At 45.8% G+C, this 18591-nt stretch overlaps 2 protein-coding genes across 4 annotated transcripts in view; one reads left to right on the top strand and one right to left on the bottom strand.

Annotated features, from left to right (window-relative positions):
* The window catches only part of PARN (poly(A)-specific ribonuclease), a 201624-nt gene extending 190547 nt beyond the window's left edge, over nucleotides 1–11077 (bottom strand). The window contains exons 1-5 of one of the 2 annotated variants that reach the window (XM_012453224.2): nucleotides 10925–11077; nucleotides 10419–10496; nucleotides 8060–8139; nucleotides 7080–7147; nucleotides 6914–6995 (exon numbers count right to left, since the gene is read on the bottom strand). In XM_012453224.2, the coding sequence (XP_012308647.1) occupies nucleotides 6914–6995; nucleotides 7080–7147; nucleotides 8060–8139; nucleotides 10419–10496; nucleotides 10925–10943 (327 nt within the window). In that variant the 5' untranslated portion in view covers nucleotides 10944–11077. The remainder of the gene's footprint in view (nucleotides 1–6913; nucleotides 6996–7079; nucleotides 7148–8059; nucleotides 8140–10418; nucleotides 10497–10924) is intronic. The other variant, XM_012453223.2, reaches the window with a different exon arrangement.
* Nucleotides 11078–13539: 2462 nt separating this feature from the next.
* The window catches only part of BFAR (bifunctional apoptosis regulator), a 49957-nt gene continuing 44905 nt past the window's right edge, over nucleotides 13540–18591 (top strand). For both annotated transcript variants that reach the window (XM_064362482.1, XM_064362483.1), the window contains exon 1: nucleotides 13540–13717. The gene's annotated coding sequence lies outside the window, so the exon portion shown is untranslated. The remainder of the gene's footprint in view (nucleotides 13718–18591) is intronic.

The following is an 18591-nucleotide window of genomic DNA, read 5'->3' as shown; positions in this document are numbered from 1 at the left end:
GAAGACCAGGTTTTCTAGAGTAATGATTTATTTATAATTTGAGGGTAAACGTTGAGGTCTCTATTCTGGGGAAAGCTATATTAATCCTGAGTTCTGGATCATCCTAATCTTAGGGACCACGAACTGTATTTCCCTCTTTTCTCTGCTGCTAGGAAGCTCAGGGACAAACAAATGAGACTTTCTTTGGCACAAATTCTGTGTTCTATGTGCTTATACCATTTTTCTTTTCTATTTTTCATTTACTTATTTTTTTAAATCTTATGTTAAAAGGTAAATACCATATATATCTTTAATAGCCAATACAAATCGTTTTGAAATGTTCAGATATAAAAAGACAATCTTAACACAGAAAAACACATATACAAATGGGAGTGCATGCAAATCACTTCCATCACGTGCAGGCTTTTATACTTTACAACAAGCAAACTTTCCCTATCCCCACTTCTTTTTTAATCCGGTCCTGAATCAAGACTCGATGGATTTTGATTTGTTCTGTGGGCTTCTTTCTGTCTACCATGGCTGAGTGTTCTAATTCTACCTACCTGAGGCCAGGTGCAGTGGCTCATGCCTATAATCCCAGCACTTTGGGAGGCCGAGGCAGGTGGATCACGAGGTCGGAAGTTGGAAACCAGCCTGGCCAACATGGTGAAACCCCCATCTCTACTAAAAATACAAAAAATTAGCAGGGTGTGGTGGCTCGCACCTGTAATCCCAGCTACTCAGGGCCTGAGGCAGGAGAATCACTTGAACCAAGGAGGCAGAGGTTGTGGAGAGCCGAGACTGCACCACTGCACTCCAGCCTGGGCAACAGAGCAAGACTGTCTCAAGAGAGAGAGGGAAAAAAAAGCATAACAATTCTGCCTATCTAAACATTCCGTCTGTGACAGAGGCACTGAAAGACAAATTGTGGAAGGCGTTTTTGTCCTTCTAGTACTAGACCCAAAACATCCTACTTTCCTTTATCCCACTAAATTCAAAGTCAGATTCATCTATGCCTTCTCTGAAGCTTTTTATTTTCTAATTAAAACAACACTCTTTGGGTTGTACAACGTTAATGTACTTAATGCCACAGACCTACACACTTAAATATGGTTATAATAGTAAAATTCATGTTATAGAATAGTAAATTTATGTTAGAATAGTAAAATTAGATTTTACCACAATTTTTTTTCTTTTTTTTTTTTAGAGATGGAGTCTTGCTACGTTGCCCAGGCTGGAGTGCAGTGGCTATTCATAGGCGCAATCCCACTACTGATCAGCACAGGAGTTTTGACCTGCTCCACTTCCAACCTGGGCCGGTTCACCCCTCCTTAGGCAACCTGGTGGTCCCCCGCTCCCAGGAGGTAACCATATTGATGCCGAACTTAGTGCGGACACCCGATCGGCACAGCGCACTACAGCCCAGAACTCCTGGGCTCAAGCAATCCTCCCACCTCAGTCTCCCGAGTAGCTGGGACTACAGGCACACGCCACCACGCCCAGCTTTACCACAGTTTTTTCTTTTTTTTTTCTTTTTGAGATGGAGTTTCGCTCTTGTTACCCAGGCTGGAGTGCAATGGCACGATCTCAGCTCACCGCAACCTCCGCCTCCTGGGTTCAGGCAATTCTCCTGCCTCAGCCTCCTGAGTAGCTGGGAATACAGGCACGCGCCACCATGCCCAGCGAATTTTTTGTATTTTTAGTAGAGATGGGGTTTTACCATGTTGACCAGGATGGTCTCGATCTCTTGACCTAGTGATCTACCCGCCTTGGCCTCCCAAAGTGCTGGGATTACAGGAGTGAGCCACCGTGCCCAGCGCTTTACCACAATTTTTAAGAAAACCTTTGAACTAATAAAACCTATGCGGCTTTACTAGCCACTACCTTTGATTTGTCATAAATGTACTGTTTTCAAGATTCAAGAGATGAGGCTGGGAGCAGTGGCTCATGCCTATAATCCCAGCACTTTGGGAGGCCGAGGCAGGCAGATCACCTAAGGTCAGGAGTTCAAGAAAACCAGCCTGGACAACACGGTGAAACCCTGTCTCTACTAAAAATACAAAAATTAGCCAGCTATGGTGGCACGCACCTATAGTCCCAGCTACTTGGGAGGCTAAGACAGAAGAATCACTTGAACCCAGGAGGTGGAGGTTACAGTGAGCCAAGATCGTGCCACTGTGCCACTGCACTCCAGCCTGGGTGACAGAGTGACACTTTGTCTCAAAAAAAAATAAAATGAAAAGATGCAAGACATGAGAACAGGAATTTGGGAGGACAATTTGAGACATCCCTCAAAACTTTAAATGTATATATCCTGTGTCTCAACAACTTCCTTCCAGGAAACTTATCCTACAAAAAAATTCTCACATATACAAAAAGATGTACTACACACAGAAGTTGACTATAGGATTGCTGATAACCACTGGAAAGCCTCCAAATTTCAATTAAGTAACTGATTAAACAAATTATATGTATCCACACTATGAAATAGAAAGACATTCTGTAGAGTGGCAAATACGAGTTTCATAAAATATGATTATTAGAATTCCACTTATATTTTTTAAAACATTAACCTGGCACAGTGGTTCACGCTTGTAATCCCAGCACTTTGGGAAGCCAAAGTGGGCAGGTATCTCAAGCCCAGGAGTTTGAGACCAGCCTAGGCAATATGGTAAAACCTTGTCTCTACAAAAAACACAAAAATTAGCTGGGGGTGATGGCATGTGCTTGTAGTTCCACCTACTCAGGAAGCAAAGGTGGGAGGATCACTTGAGCCGGTGAGGTCAAGGCTGCAGTGAGCCATGACTCCACCACTGCACTCCAGCCTTGGTGACAAAAAAAAAAAAGAAAGCTAATATGTATGCGTGTCTAGGTATATGGGTATATGTATACATGTACATAAAAGCTAGGAAAAAAAGGAGTAAAACGGGAAGGAAGTGGCATGGGAAAAGGATGTAAGAAAAGAAACACATATGGCCAGACGCAGCAGCTCACGTCTATAAACCCAGCACTTTGGGATGCTGAAGCAGGAGAATCACCTGAGGTCAGGAGTTCGAGACTAGCCTGACCAATATAGTGAAATCCGGTCTCTATTAAAAATACAAAAATTAGCTGGGTGTGGTAGCAGGCGCCCGTAGTCCCAGCTAGTTGGGAGGCTGAGACAAGAGAATTGCTTGAATCCCGGAGGTAGAGAGATCGAGCCATTGTACTCCAGCCTGGGCAACAGAGCAAGACTCCGTCTCAAAAAAAAAAAAAAGAAAAAAAGTAAAAAATACATCTGTTACTCTACAGACAGCAGTAATGTTTCAGTTTTTCACAACCATATGTGTAATATGTTCTACGAATTGAACTACAGATTTTCAGCCTTAAAAAGGAAGAGGAAGAAAAGAAAAAGGAGAAAACAAAAATGACATAAGTATCAGGCTGGGCCCGGTGACTCACGCCTGTAATCCCAGTATGTTGGGAGGCCGAGGTGGGAAGATCACCTGAGATCAGGGGTTTGAGACCAGACTGGCCAACATGGTAAAACCATGTCTCTACTAAAAATACAAAAATTAGCCGGGCCTAGTGGCGTGCGCCTGTAATCCCAGCTACTCAGGAGGGTCAGGCAGAAGAACTGCTTGAACCTGGGAGGCAGAGGTTGCAGGCTGCACCACTACATTCCAGCTGGGCAACAGAGCAAGACTCCATCTCAAAAAAAGACATAAATGGGGCCAGGCGTGGTGGCTCATGCCTGTAATCCAAGCACTCTGGAGGCCAAGGCGGGCAGATCAACCTGAGGTTGGGAGTTCAAGTCTGACCAATATGCTGAAACCCCATCTTAAAAAAAAAAAAGACATAAATATCATGCTATCCTGACTGCCCTTCTATTCTACAAGTACATTCTGCTGGGTGTGAGGGTGGTTCTGTCAGCCCATGCCTGCACATCTTGACAAGCCTGGGAGCATCTCACTGCATACACAGGGTCTTATTTTTTAAAGAACATATTAAGTTGTTCCATCCTCAAATCCTATATATTTTAAGGGTGATAAGAGCTTTTTGAGAGAGATTTTGACACAATTTTTACCCTACTTACTGACTTCAGACCGAATACCCTTTTAAGATGCAACTCTGCTACAACCACAGAATTTTAAATAAGGCCGGGCACGGTGGCTCATGCCTGTAATCCCAGCACTTTGGGAGGCCGAGGCGGGTGGATCACCTGAGGTCAGGAGTTCGAGACCAGTCTGACCAATGTGGTGAAACTCCCTCTCTATTATTTAAAAAAAAAAAAAAAAAAAGAATTTTAAATAAAACAAAAACCTTGCTGGGTGTGGTGGCTCACACCTATAATCCCAGCACTCTGGAAGGCTGAGGTAAGCGGATTCCCTGAGGTTAGGTGTTCAAGACTAGCCTGACCCACACGAAGAAACTACTAAAAATACAAAATTAGCTGGGCATGGTGGTGCACACCTGTTATTCCAGCTATTCAGGAGACTAAGGCAGGAGAATCGCTTGAACCCAGGAGGCGGAGGCTGTAGTGAACCGAGATCACACCATTACACTCCAGCCTGGGCAACTCGGCAACAAGAGCAAAACTCCATCTCAAAAACAAAAACCTTAAATTAGAGACCAAAGAAAATCCAAAAATACATTTACCTTATCCATACAATTCCCAGATTTACAAAGTCTAAAACTTTTCTTGGCCTTTGCTTTTCCAGACTAGAGAATCTCAGCATTTTTACTCCTTTGTCTATTTTAGAAATTACTCTCTGGCCTATCTTCAAGTCTGTGACACCTTTTTAAAAAGGAGTGGCTGGCAACTATAACTGTATTAAGTATTCCAGGTGTACAATCATGGCTTGTACAATGGGTAAAGTTCCTCTGATCTGTTTCCAATACATTTCCCAGAATAACCAGATCTGTCTTGGTCATTTAGAACAGAATTCGATCCCTGAGGTGTCTTATTGCCACCCTCTGCTTTTGTTTGTTTAATCCATGGCCAAAGCCATGGAACCTACTTTAAGTAATTCTTTGTTCCTGATACTGCTAGAAAACTGTATCCACACAAATTTACAAACTGAGCCTACTTTTCTCTCCAGGATAATCTACAAATACTCTTTAACTATGCTATACCACAGTAACTGATAAATAGCTATTAACTGATTGCAAGGTAAAGGAAATGTCAATTGGTTTACTTGCTAATTTAGGAAACTGGCTAGAACACCAAAATTACCTTCATCTTTTCTCTTCTGCCCACAGGCATATGATTAACTCTTAATTTCATTTTTTTATTGTTTTGAGAGGGAGTCTTACTCTATTACCAGGCTGGAGTGCAGTGGCACAATCTTGGCTCACTGCAACCTCTGCCTCCCAGGTTCAAGTGATTCTCCTGCCTCAGCTTCCTGAGTAGCTGGGATTACAAGGGCATGCCACCACACCCGACTAATATTTATATTTTTAGTAGAGATGGGGTTTCACCTTGTTGGCCAGGATGGTCTCAATCTCTTGACCTCATGATCCGCCCACCTAAGCCTCCCAAAGTGCTGGGATTACAGGCGTCAGCCACCACGCCCAGCCTTCAATTGCTTATGTATGCGTTATCTGAGAAAGAATTTGACATAACTCAATCACTCTGAAGCCTACCCTCTAGGCTTTCATAACTGTATTACCACCTATCTGCAAGAGAAGGAAAGGTTGGCAAGATTCAACTCAATTCATGTTGTCACTGGGAGAGAAGAGAGGATGCAAGATTTTAAGAGAGAAAAGATTTTTAATCACAAAGCCACACAACCATATGCCTTATTCACATTCTCCTTATCCACCACAACAGATAATCAAGAGAGCAGAAAGGAAAAAGTAATATTTACTGAATGTCTACCAAGTTAGCTACAACACCTCTAGAGGGAATATTCTGAAGGGGAACCTCCCTGATATTGGCCCATCAATTAAGCTCTCTCCTCCTCAAGAGGAAACAGTAGTTTTTTTTTCTACCCTCTTTCCTAATTAGTTAGGTTGAGAAAAAGAAGTTAGCGGGCCGGGTCCGGTGGCTCACGCCTATAATCCCAGCACTTTGGGAGGCCTAGGTGGGTGGATCACGAGGTCAATAAATCGAGACCATCCTGGTCAACATAGTGAAACTCCGTCTCTACTAAAAATACAAAAAATTAGCTGGGCATGGTGGTGCGCACCTGTAGTCCCAGCTACTCGGGAGGCTGAGGTGGGAGAATTGCTTGAGCCTGGGAGGCGGAGGTTGCGGTGAGCCCAGATCTCGCCATTGCACTCCAGCCTGAGTCACAAGAGCGAAACTCCATCTCAAAAAAAAAAATAAAAGAAAAAATAAGTGAGCATAAACAGTTTAACCGCTTCTGGGCTCTCTCTTTTCGGAAAGGATACACACATACTCTGCTTTTCCAGAAAATAAAGCTCTACACCCTTGGAATGGATGCAAGAATGAGTTAGGATAGGGAGAAGACTCCAAGTCTTTTATTTTAAAATAGAGATGAGGTCTCAATATTTTATGCCCAGGCTGGTCTCAAACTCTTAAGGTCAAGTGATTCTCCCGTCTCAGTCTCCAAAACTGCTAGGATTACAGGTGTAAGCCACCATGTCTGGTCAAGAAGCCTGCTAGTCTTCATATGTAGGTTCAACTTGGGGGTAAAATATTAAAAATCCCAAATGGAGTTACGAAGCTATATTCTCAAATTCAACTTTACAATCACTAAAGCTCATGTTCTCATATCCATCTGCCTGTCTTTGCATCTTATTCCTTAATTCATTCTAAAGCAAAGGAGGAGATAACAATGTCATTAATTTATTACCATAAAACTCAAGGTCAGAGGTGAAATGATTTGCCGCAAAGCCCAAAGTTAGTAGTAGAACCAAATTGTGATTCCGCATCTCCATGCTGGCTCATCAGCAATTCAGAAAAGAAAAAACTCAATATGCTACTTACCTGACAAACAAATTTGACATCTGGTGAAGATCTATTGAAGGGTTTCGGGAAAACATAGAAGTTAAATGACTTCGTTATATACCTGGGATAATAAAATACAAGGAGACTTAGGAGGTTATATTATGCCACAAAAACAGAATTCCCAACGTTTGTTAAAATAACCTACTTTGAATCTGTGTAGTCATACTTAAAAGTGCAAAGGCCAAACTGAAACAGCAAAAAGTCCATGGAATGCTGGAAAAAGGAAATAAAACATCTGTTACAATAGTGCTGCATATTCCATCTGAGCACAGCATTCTCAAACAGGTAGGCTTTCCGAATTACTCAATGAGATTTTAGCGGAATACTTCCAATTAGAACAGATTACAACTATGAATCTGAAGCATTATTAATTTGTACACATTTCATAATACTTTTCACCCATTTAAGGACCTATTTATCCATCATCCAGAGAATCATATTAGGTCTATTTCCAAATGATTAAAATAACTGCATCATATTCCTATAAATCAAATTAACACTGAAAATGCTAAACTTTCCCCAAAATGTTTTCCAGCAAACAATTATTTTTGCTGTTTTAAATATCATTAAAATAAAAATAAAAAATAAAAAAACAAAAACAAATGAAAAACAAAATTAAAAAAAGAAAAATAAATAAATATTATTAAAATAATACTTTAAGGCCAGGTGTGGTAGCTCACACCTGTAATCCCATCGCTTGGGGAGGCTGAGGCAGGAGGATCGTTTGAAGCCAGAAGTTCTAGACCAGTCTGGTCAACAAAGTGAGACCCATCTCTATAAAAGAATATGTAAAAATAAAAATAAAAAAATTGGTTGGGCACAGTGGCTTGGGCCTGTAGTCCCAGCTACTTGGGAGGCTGTGGCAGGAGAATCATTTGAACCAGGAATTCAAGGCTCCAGAGAGCAATGATCACACCACTGCAACCCAGCCTGGATGACAGAGCGAGATCTTGTCTCTAAAAGAGGACAAAACAAACAAAAAAATACACTTCACGGCTAGGTTTGAGGAGAAAACACTGCACTTAGAAAACCTTAATGCACAAGTTTAATAACAATATCTCTCTATCATTTAACGTAAAGAAGACCAAGATGGAAAAGAAAACATTTTCTAGCACATCCACTTGCCTTTTTAAGCTTCTGATATCTTTCTTCTGGAGTGTCAAAACCATTTGTTAATGCAGAGACTGAAGGTCCATCACTAATTCCTAGATTTTAAGAAATAAACATTTTTATCTAATAAATGCTAACGTAAAAATGCCAGTCAACCATTCAGTGCCTCAGTGATATCCTATCATGAATTAAGGTTATTTGGAAGCACTCCCTAACTTACTTTTTCAAAATTAGCATTAACTGTACTGGGCACCAGGTTAAACCCTCTAGTAACAAACTTAGAGACATGAATGTTTCAACTTGAAAATTGGCAGTTTCAGTGTCTAAAACGTGACTTAAAACACACTAATCATTTAAGAAAACCACCTCTATGCTTGAGTAAGTTTTGCTGCTTTAAAGGATTCTTATATAAGCAGACATCAATAAATCCCTAGGTATATTACTGCCAGAGTTCCAGTCTTGGTCAAGAGTTTGGAGTGGTTGATATCTACACAAAGAATGTATTTTCAAAGTCAAGAAAAAAATTATTTCTGGTGAAAACTCTTAGCTTCCTAGGGAACTGACTCCAACTAGAAACTGCTTAAAGCCAAGGATAATATTTACCCCTGCATGGATTCCTGCATGATTCAAACATGGAAAATCAGATAGCAAAAATGGATATCCGTATCAAAGGGAGTGAACCGTTCAAACTGACATCAACAATTTAAAAACCAGCCGGGCCGAGCATGGTACAGTGACTCACGCCTGTACTCCTAGCACTTTGGGAGGCCGAGGTGGGTGGATCACCTAAGGTCAGGAGTTCAAGACCAGCCTGGCCACCATGGTGAAACCCCATCTATTAAAAAAAAAAAAAAAAAAAGAGCCAGGCGCTGTGGCTCACGCCTGTAATCCCAGCTCTTAGGGAGGCAGAGGCGGGAGGATAGCTTGAGCCCAGAAGTTCGAGACCTGCCTGGGCAATATGGCAAGACCCCGTTCTTCACAAAAAGGAAAAAAACAAAAAGACACAAAAAAAAAAAAAGAAGAAAAAAATAAAAACTAGTCTTTGCTCCCTCTAAAAAAGGGAAAAAAGGCCAGGCATGGTGGCTCATGCCTATAATCCCAGTACCTGGGGAGGCTGAGGCAGGTGGATCACTTGAGGTCAGGAGTTCAAGACCAGCCTGGCCAAAAGGGTGAAATTCCATCTCTACTAAAAATACAAAAATCCACCAGGCATAGTGACACATGCCTGTAATCGCAGCTACTCGGGAAGCTGAGGCAGGAGAATTGCTTGAACATGGGAGGCAGAGGTTGCAGTGAGCCAAGATAGCACCATTGCACTCCAGCCTGGGTTAAGAAACAAGACTCCGTCTCAAAAAAAAGAAAAGAAAAAAGGCGGGTGGGGAACTTGCAACTTTAAGTGTCAGTGAAGTATTTACCGTACACACACCAGCTGAGGCAGGCAATGGACATGGACATGTGCACTAACGCATAAAAGAATATCTCATTTACCTGCAAAAACCTGACCCTAGGCAGTCACAACAGGGCAAATAACGTAAGATTCCACTTATAAGAGATGTCAAAGGCAGTCAAATTCAGAGACAAATAATGGTTGCTAAAGGCTGGGGAGGAATGGTGAGTTCAATGTATAAAGAGTTTCAGTTTGCGAAGATGAAGAATTCCTAGAGATGAATGGTGATGTTTGCACAGCAATGTGAATGTACTTAATGCCAATTAACTGTAAAGTCACTTAAAATGGTAAATGTCATGTTATATATATTTTACCATTGAAAAAAAAAGTCTGGGGGCCGGGCACGGTGGCTCACGCCTGTAATCCCAGCACTTTGGGAGGCCGAGGCGGGTGGATCACGAGGTCAAGAGATCCAGACCATCCTGGTCAACATGGTGAAACCCCGTCTCTACTAAAAATACAAAAATTTAGCTGGGCATGGTGGCGCGTGCCTGTAATCCCAGCTACTCAGGAGGCTGAGGCAGGAGAATTGCCTGAACCCAGGAGGCGGAGGTTGCAGTGAGCCAAGATCGTGCCATTGCACTCCAGCCTGGGTACCAAGAGCGAAACTCCGTCTCCAAAAAAAAAAAAAAAAAAGTCTGACCCTAATCCTTAAGCTCTCCAAAATGTATACGCCGCACTGTTTTAAGCAGCACCAAAACCATCATCTCTATTTGCCATCCTGAGTCCAACACAAAAGCATGGCATCTCTTCCTTTCTTCCGTGCTTTTGAAACGTTTAAACGGAAACGTTGAGACCTGTGAAACCCACCCAAGGCTAACAGTGAGAAGCCACCATCAGGCATAAGAAGTCGGGGGCTAGGGGAATTGAAGGAGCCTTGGCTACGCATTGTAAGGTGCTAGCTCTGAGCTTGCAAGGGAGGGATACCTGAAAACTCCCCATCGATGGCGAAGAAGTCGGCCTCCTCTATGGCCTGGTACACTTTGTGAAGATTGCTCTTAAAATCTGCGGAGAAACCGAGAAGAGGCTCAGAACCGTTGGCCTAAATTCCTGCTAAGGGGAAAGGAAAGGAGGGCCGAGGAGCTCCTGGGGCCGAGAGCCGGAAGGGGACAAGTCCCAGGGGTGTGCACCGCCACGAGGGGATCAAGTCCTCGAGAGGTGCATGGGCCAGAGGGGTATAAGGCCCGGGGGGTGCCCGAGTCGGAGGACAAGGCCCCGAGGGTGCCGCGGTTGGAGGAGTAAGTACAAGGCCCCAAGGGTGCACGGTCCGCAACGGGACAAGACCCCAAAAGGCGCACGGGCTTAAGGAGGGAAAAGCCCTCAGGGGGCTACCTCAGCCCCAGTCCCAGCCAAACAGGCCGGCCATGGTCTCGGCCTAGCAGGCCAGGGGAAACCGGGTGTGGGAAGGCGGGAGGTGCACGGCGGACACGCACTGCTCCTGATTATCTCCATTCTGCAGAGTGGCCGGAACCCCGGCCCTACTCGGGCCCGCGCCCGTCTCAGCGGTTCTACTCGCCGAATTCCGCGGCAAACGCGGCTGTAGTAGCGGCAGCAGCAGCGGAGACGGGGCCGCAACTTCCGGACACAGCGCTCGCCTGCTGCGCTTGCGTCAGCGCCTGCGTCGGCGGCGGGGGCGGGGCCAAGGCTGAGCTTCTTTCACTCCTTCCAGGAACAGGGTAGGGGCGTGGCTATCGAAGTCCCAAAGGCGTGGCCTAATTTGTGCGGGCATTCACTTTAGCAGAAAAAAAATGTGCCTGTCTCGACATCCAGTCGACCAGGAAATACTGGGTTTCTATTACGTGCTAGCCACTCTTATAGGGGTGTAGATACAGTGATGAACAGGAAAACGTGCTCCCTGTCTCATTGTAGGTTAAACTTGGGATGAGGGGAAATTCAGGCAAGAGTCAAACTTGCCACTTGAGAACACATGAAAATCGCTATGAAGAAAAAAGAGCAGGGTGAGCCGGGCGCGGTTGCTCACGCCTGTAATCCCAGCACTTTGGGAGGCGGACGCGAGCGGATCACGAGATCTGGGGTTCGAGACCAGCCTGGCCAATAAAGTGAAACCCTGTCTCTACTAAAAATACAAAAAAAAATTAGCTGGGCGTGGTGGCGGGCGCCTGCAGCTACTTGGGAGGCGGAGGCAGGAGAATCGCTTGAACCTGGGAGGCGGAGGTTGCAGTGAGCTGAGTTCGCGCCACTGTACTCCAGCCTAGGTGACAGAGTGAGACTCCATCTCAAAAAAAGAAAAGAAAGACAAAAGAAAAAGAGCAGGATGCTGTGATAGAGCATAATGGAATCCTGGCGAGGTGGCTCACGCCTGTAAGCCTAACACATTGGGAGGCCGAAGCGGGAGGATCACTTGAGCTCAGGAATTCGAAACCAGTCTGGGAAGCATTGTGAGACCTCTCTCTTAAAAAAATAAAACTAAAATAAAAAGAATGATGGGGGTTGTTACTTAGGTGATCAGGGAAAGTAAAGCTGAGACCTTTAGCTACTGTACTAGCTTCAGGGAATACTATGTCGAGTGAAACGTGAGGTCCGGCTCTAATGGAATTGTAGCTGGTTTGGGGTTGCTGTTCTCCAAAGCCTAGAACTGGGCTGACACGTAGTAGAGGCTCAATAAGCATGGGTTGTGTGAATACATTCAGGTTGATCTTTCAAAAAAGCCGACTCTGAAAAGTTGGTTAGGGCCCAGCACAGTGGTTCACGCCTGTAATCCTAGCACTTTGGGAGGCCGAGGCGGGCAGATTGGTTGAGACCAGGAGTTCGAGACCAGCCTGGACAACACAGTGAAACCCTGTCTTTACTAAAATACAAAAAATTAGCCAGGCATGGCGGCCTACGCCTGTAGTCCCAGCTACTCCGGAGGCTGAGGCAGGTGAATTGCTTGAACTCGGGAGGTGGAGGTTTTAGTGAGCCAAGATTGTGCTACTGCACTCCAGGCTGGGCAACAGAGCGAGACTCTGTCTCCAAAAACAACAACAACAACAACAGCAACAGAAAGTTGATTAGAAGACCTATTTTCAAAATCTATCTCGGCCACTTATTATCTCTGGAATGTATTAAACCTTCCTAAACCTCAATTTCCTGGGATTGTATTGAGGCTCAGTAGTGGTAATGTACGTGAATTGGGAAGTACTGTATTAACAAATCTGTATAAATAACTGTTTAATGGGGGCCTGGCAACGTGGCTTACACCTGTAATCTCAGTGTTATGGGGGGCTGAGGCAGGAGCATCACCTGAGTCCAGGAGTTCCAGACCAGCCTGAGGAACAGAGGGACACCCTGTCTCTACAAAAACAAAATGAAATTTTAAACTGAGCCAGGCGTGGTTGTGTACGCCTGTAGTCCCAACTATTCAGGAGGCTGAGGTGGGAGAATAGCTTGAACCCGAAAGGCGGAGGTTGCAGTGAGCCGAGACCGCGCCAGTGTACGCCAGCCGGGCAACAGCGAGACTCTACCTCAAAAACAAACAAGAACAACAAAACAAAACAAGGTAATCAGCCTAAGTTCTAGACGCTGTGACCTAGACTCTAGGAAGGGGCGAAACGTGGTGATAAAATCATTTCAGGCTGTGCGAGGTGGCTCACGCCTGTAATCTCAGCACTTTGGAAGGCTCAGGCAGGAGGAACCCTTGAGGCCAGATGTTCAAGACCAGCCTGGAAAACATAGCGAGACCCCATCCCTACAAAAAAAAATTTCAATAGAAATAAAAGTCACTTAATTTCGATTCCTAACACCGCAAATTGAACTTACAGCCCTGTGATTTTCTGCATAAAATGTGAAGGCAAAAAATAACTGTGCAGCGTACCGTGCGGTATTGTAATATTATTTTAATTTCTGGGCAAAGCTTGTATCCTCCGGATACAAAAACGGCCGCCAGGAGGAGCGGACAGCGACACACACCCGTCACCCTTCGGGGTGTAACTTCCGACACCAGCCCTTGGTCTGTGGGTGAAGAGGAAGGGGCGGAACCGGTGGTGTTACGCATGCGCCCCTTCCTCCGGAGGGGAGAGGCCGCTCTAGGCATCGGGGAGGTCGCGGAGTTGAGGGGGTAGGGAAAGGAGAGCGGCCTCTCCTCTATGGTCGCAAGGCCGGGGCATTTTCACCCGAAGTCGGTCCTAAGTTACTTCCGGTAGCGAAAGCCTCTACCTCTTCCTCTGCTCCCGCGGGGGGTCCGGGCAAGGGATAATGGCCGAGTGGGCCCCGGGACAAGTGGAATGGTAAGCCGCGGCACGGCTGGGGGGGGGGGGCTGAGGGGGCGACCCGGACTTGATTTCGAGGCGTGATGTGGAAGACTCAGCGTCAGTCCTCTGCGGAGCCGCCCGGGCAGGATCGGAGGAGGCGCGCGGGCCTCCCTCACACAGGCCGGAGTCCTGAGCATCCCCAGTCCTGACCGCGGGGTGCAGACCTCAGCTTGGCCAACTGCCCTATCCCTTCCCGAGAGCCCCATGTCCGCACAGCCGGTGGCTGGGCCTCGCCTGCGTCCTTTAGGGGGTCAGGGTCAGAGCCACTCGTTCCAGGGGCTCCCTTGGGTGGGAAGGAGGAGGTATCGCTTCTAAACACCTTGGAGGGGGACCACTGGGCGCCTGCCTGCCAGGAGCGCGTGCCGCACCCTGCAGCAGCCGGGCCAGACTTGATGAGGCTCCTGATAGTCGCCAGGCTGAGCTTACGGTCTAATTGGCGAGGCACGTTCCTGGCCCAAGGCGGAGCGATTGTGCCCACTCTTTAAAATAGGGTGACCGAAGCGCAGAAGAGAGAAAGTGAAACCCCAAAGGCATACTGGGGTCAGGCAAGAACTCAGCTCTTGTGATTCTGCGCCTTGCGGCTCGGAAATAACTTGTGCAAACGGGAATTTTCTTTTTCCTTTTTTTTTTTTTTTTCTGAGACGGACTCTCATTCTGTCCCCCAGGCTGGAGTGCAGTGGCGCGATCTCGGCTCACTGCAACCTCCGCCTCCCAGGTTCAAGCGATTCTCCTGCCTCAGCGTCCTAAGTAGCTGGGATTACACAGGCGCTCGCCACCATGCCCAGCTGATTTTTGTATTTTTAGTAGAGACAAGGTTTTACCATGTTAGTCAGGCTGGTCTCGAACTCCTGAACTCGTGATCCGCTCGCCTCGGCCTCCCAAAGTGCTGGGATTACAGGCGTGAGCCACCGCTCCCGGCCGGGAATTTTCTTTTCTTGAAAAAGCTGGCGAGAGGGGGCGACAAATGAGAGTCAGGTTGTATCTAAACGTGGATCTTTGGCGGAGCAGGAGGCAGCTGTTAAGCCCTCAGTTGTCACCGTTGGGTCCTCCCTGCCGAAGCCCATTGGTCGGTCCTTTGGGGGTGGTCTTGATGTCACGCTCCGAATGGCCAATAGGGAAGAGCTTTGCTCTCAGGGCACACCCCCGAGCCGGCAAGGACTGCACGTGCTGATGGGGTGGTTTTGTTTTTGTCGCTGCTGTTTTGTCAACACCCAGCCTGAGTGTATCCTGACAGATGTGCTCTGCGTTTCCATATACATAAACTTGATGGAAAAAATTGTATTTCTCTAGGGCAGTTCTGTTTGTTTGCTTTTTGGCTCCAGCGTTTGGCATTGGCACTAAGTGTGTAGCCATCACTCAATAAATGCTGCTATTGATAATTCTGTTAATAATGCCCGTCAGCCACACAGCAAACTCTTTGACTACCTATTTATAGTTTGTCAAGGAAACCTCACAGCAGGGCGGGGCTCCGCAGCTCACGCCTGTAGTCCCAGCAGTTTGGGAGGCATAAGTGGGAAGCTCCCTTGAGCCCAGGAGACCAGACCAACCTAGGCAACATAGAGAGACACTGTCTCTTTAAAAATTATTTTAAAAGTAAACCTCCGGGCCGAGCGTGGTGGCTCATGCTTGTAATCCATGCACTTTGGAGGCCAAGGTGGGCGGATCACCTGAGACCGGGAGTTCAAGACCAGCCTGACCAACATGATGAAACCCTGTCTTTTTAAAAAAAAAAAAAAAAAAAAGTAAACCTCCCAGCTGGGCGCGAGATCCCACCTGGGATCACACCTGTAATCCCAGCACTCTGGGAGGCCGAGGCGGGTGGATCAGGAGGTCAGGAATTTGAGACCAGCCTGACCTCTACTAAAATATAAAAATCAGCCAGGTGCAGTGGCGCATGCCTGAAATCCCAGCTACTCAGGAGGCTGAAGGATGAGAATCGCTTGAACCTGGGAGGCGGAGGTTGCAGTGAGCCGAGATGGCACCACTGCATTCCAGCCTGGGAGACAGAGTGAGACTCTGTCTCAGAAAAAAAAAAAAAAAAAAAAGAGGAAACCTCCCAATAGCCCTTTGAAGTTGACAGGATTATCCTAGATGAGATCAGTGAGAAACACGAAGTTTAGGAAGAATAAATTGTGACCAGATTTGAACCCAGATTAGTGTCACTCCTAAGACTATACTGTTTCAACTCTACCAACCTCTCTAATGAGAAATTATAGTCCAGGAGATGAGAAAATATACACAAATGAAAGAGTTATACTAATGGACAGAGACAAGAAAGATTAATTTGGGTGTTGGGGGAGTTAGTCATTAAAGACTTTTAAGAGACAGTTGATTTGGGTCTTTTCAGTTGGATACTTTTGACCCAGCAATATTGTGAAACTGTGTTACAGATGAAGGGAACAGTGTAAGGATAAGGAAAAATGCCCAAGGCTGGACGCTGTGGCTCACACCTGAAATCCCTGCACTTTGGGAGGCCAAGGAGGGCAGATTGCTTGGGCTCAGGTGTTGAAGATCAGCTTGGGATACATGGTGAAACCCTGTCTCAACAACAAAAAAATATATAGAAAAATCAGTCTGGAGTGGGTGTATGCGCCTGTAGTCCCAGCTACTCAGGAGACTGAGGCAAGAGGATCACTTGAGTCCTGGGGGTGGAGATTGCAGTGAGCCGAGATCGTGCTACTGCATTCCAGCCTGGGCAACAGAGCAAGACCCTTTCTCACACACACACAAAAAAATGCCCAAGGAACAGGAATTAATAGGTAGGACTACAGTGTAGTGTGAGCAGGGAAGTAAGAAGGGAAAATCACAGTGATAGTAATAGGTAACATTGACATGGGCACTTACTGTGTGCCCAGCACTCTTTTAAATGCTGTGCATATATTCATTTAATCCTTTCAACAACTCAGGCAGGTACAACTAAGATTCCCATTTTACAGATGAGGTACCAGAGGCTCGGAAAGGTTAGGTGACTCTTCTGGTATCATGCAACTAATAATTGGTGGAACTGGGATTTTAACTCATTCTGGTCCCAGAGTTTGGGCTCTAAGTTAGTTATGTTTATTGCTAGTGGACTGTAAAGAAACAATGATTAGCTTACCACTGTGGGTTTTATTTTCTTGTAGTGGGGAAGATTTTGAACAAATAAGGGACTTAATCAGACTGGGAGGATGACTCAGGCAATGGAGAAAGGATTGATTGGTGGAAAGAGGACCGGAAATGTGATTTGAACTTTGTTTTGTTAACACCATACCCATATCTTATGTAAGACATACATACATTTGTATGTAACAGTTCTCTAGTTCCCAAACTTCTGTGTGCCTAAGAATTTTCTGAAGGACTCGTTTAAAATATACGTTCCTGGGTCTCTCTCCCAAACATCCTTGTTCAGATTAACCAAACTTCCTGGGTGACTCTTATTGAAGTATTAAGAACCATAGTACTGTGATAGGAAGTCAACTGTTTATTGACTTGATTTTCATCTACAAATATGTAGAGCCCAGCTTTGTGTCAGCCACTCTCAGGTACGATGATAGAATTCAGTGGGTTGGTTCCTTTCCTTAGGAAACTTAGGATTTGGTTGGAGAGGCAAAGACATCACTGAAATAGTGTGTAGAAAGCATAAGAGCAATATATATTAAAGTATATTTTGAGACAGGGTCATGGTCTATTTCCCAGGCTGTAATGAAGTGGCACGATCATAGCTCATTACAGCTTTGACTTCGTTCCCTGGGCTTAGGTGATCCTCCCATCTCAGCCTCCCAAATAGCTGGGACTACAGGTGCACGCCACCACGCCTGGCTGATTTTTGTATTTTTTTTGTAGAGATAGGGTTTGACCATGATGCCCAAGCTGATCTTGAAGTCCTGGCAATCCACTCACCTTGGCCTCCCGAAGTGCTGGGATAAGAATACCTTAAAACTAATACTTAGACCGGGCATGGCAGCTCACACCTGTAATGCTAGCACTTTGGGAGGCTGAGGCAGGAGGACTGCTTGAGCTCAGGAGTTCAAGGGCAACATAGTGAGACAGTGAGACCTCGTATCTTTTTCTTTTTCTTTTTCTTTTCTTTTTTTTTTTTTGAGACAGTCTTGCTGTTTCCCAGGCAGAAGCTGCCCAGGCTGAAGTGCAGTGGCGTGATCTCAACTCATCGCAACCTTCACCTCCCCGGCTCAAGCGATTCTCCTGCCATAGCCTCCCGAGTAGCTGGGACCACGGGCACACACCACCATGCCTAATTTTTTTTGGTATTTTTTTAGAAATGAGATTTATCGCTTCTCGGCCTTTTGGCTAAGATCAAGTGTAGAAATGAGATTTTGCCATGTTGGCCAGGCTGGTCTCAAACTCCTGACCTCAGGCAATCTGCCAGACTCTGCCTCCCAAATTGCTGGGATTGTAGGCGTGACCCACAATGCCTGGCCTAGTTTCTGGGTTTTTTTTGTTTTGTTTTGTTTTGTTTTTGAGACAGAGTCTTGCTCTGTCATCAGGTGCCAGGCTGGAGTGCAGTGGCACAATCTTGGCTCACTGCAACCTCTGCCTCCAGGTTCAAGCAATTCTCCTGCCTCAGCCTCCCGAGTAGCTGGGACTACAGGCATGCGCCACCACAGCCAGCTAGTTTTTGTATTTTTTAGTAGAGATGGGGTTTTACCATGTTGACCAGGATGGTCTCGATCTCTTGACTTTGTGATCTGTCCGCCTCGGCCTCCCAAAGTGCTGGGATTACAGGCGTAAGCCACTGCACCCAGCCTAGTCTCTGTTTTTTTGAAGAAGTATTTTAAAAGACTAAAAACAGGCCAGTGTGGTGACTCACACCTGTAATTCCAGCACTTTGGGAGGCTGAGGTGGGTGGATCA

Source organism: Aotus nancymaae, unplaced genomic scaffold, assembly GCF_030222135.1.
Source record: "Aotus nancymaae isolate 86718 unplaced genomic scaffold, 86718_ANA_hifiasm-v0.15.2.pri h1tg000049l, whole genome shotgun sequence".
In the NCBI taxonomy this organism is placed as follows: domain Eukaryota; kingdom Metazoa; phylum Chordata; class Mammalia; order Primates; family Aotidae; genus Aotus; species Aotus nancymaae.
Note: the sequence above shows the minus strand (reverse complement) of the source record. Positions and strands in the feature narration are given on the sequence as shown.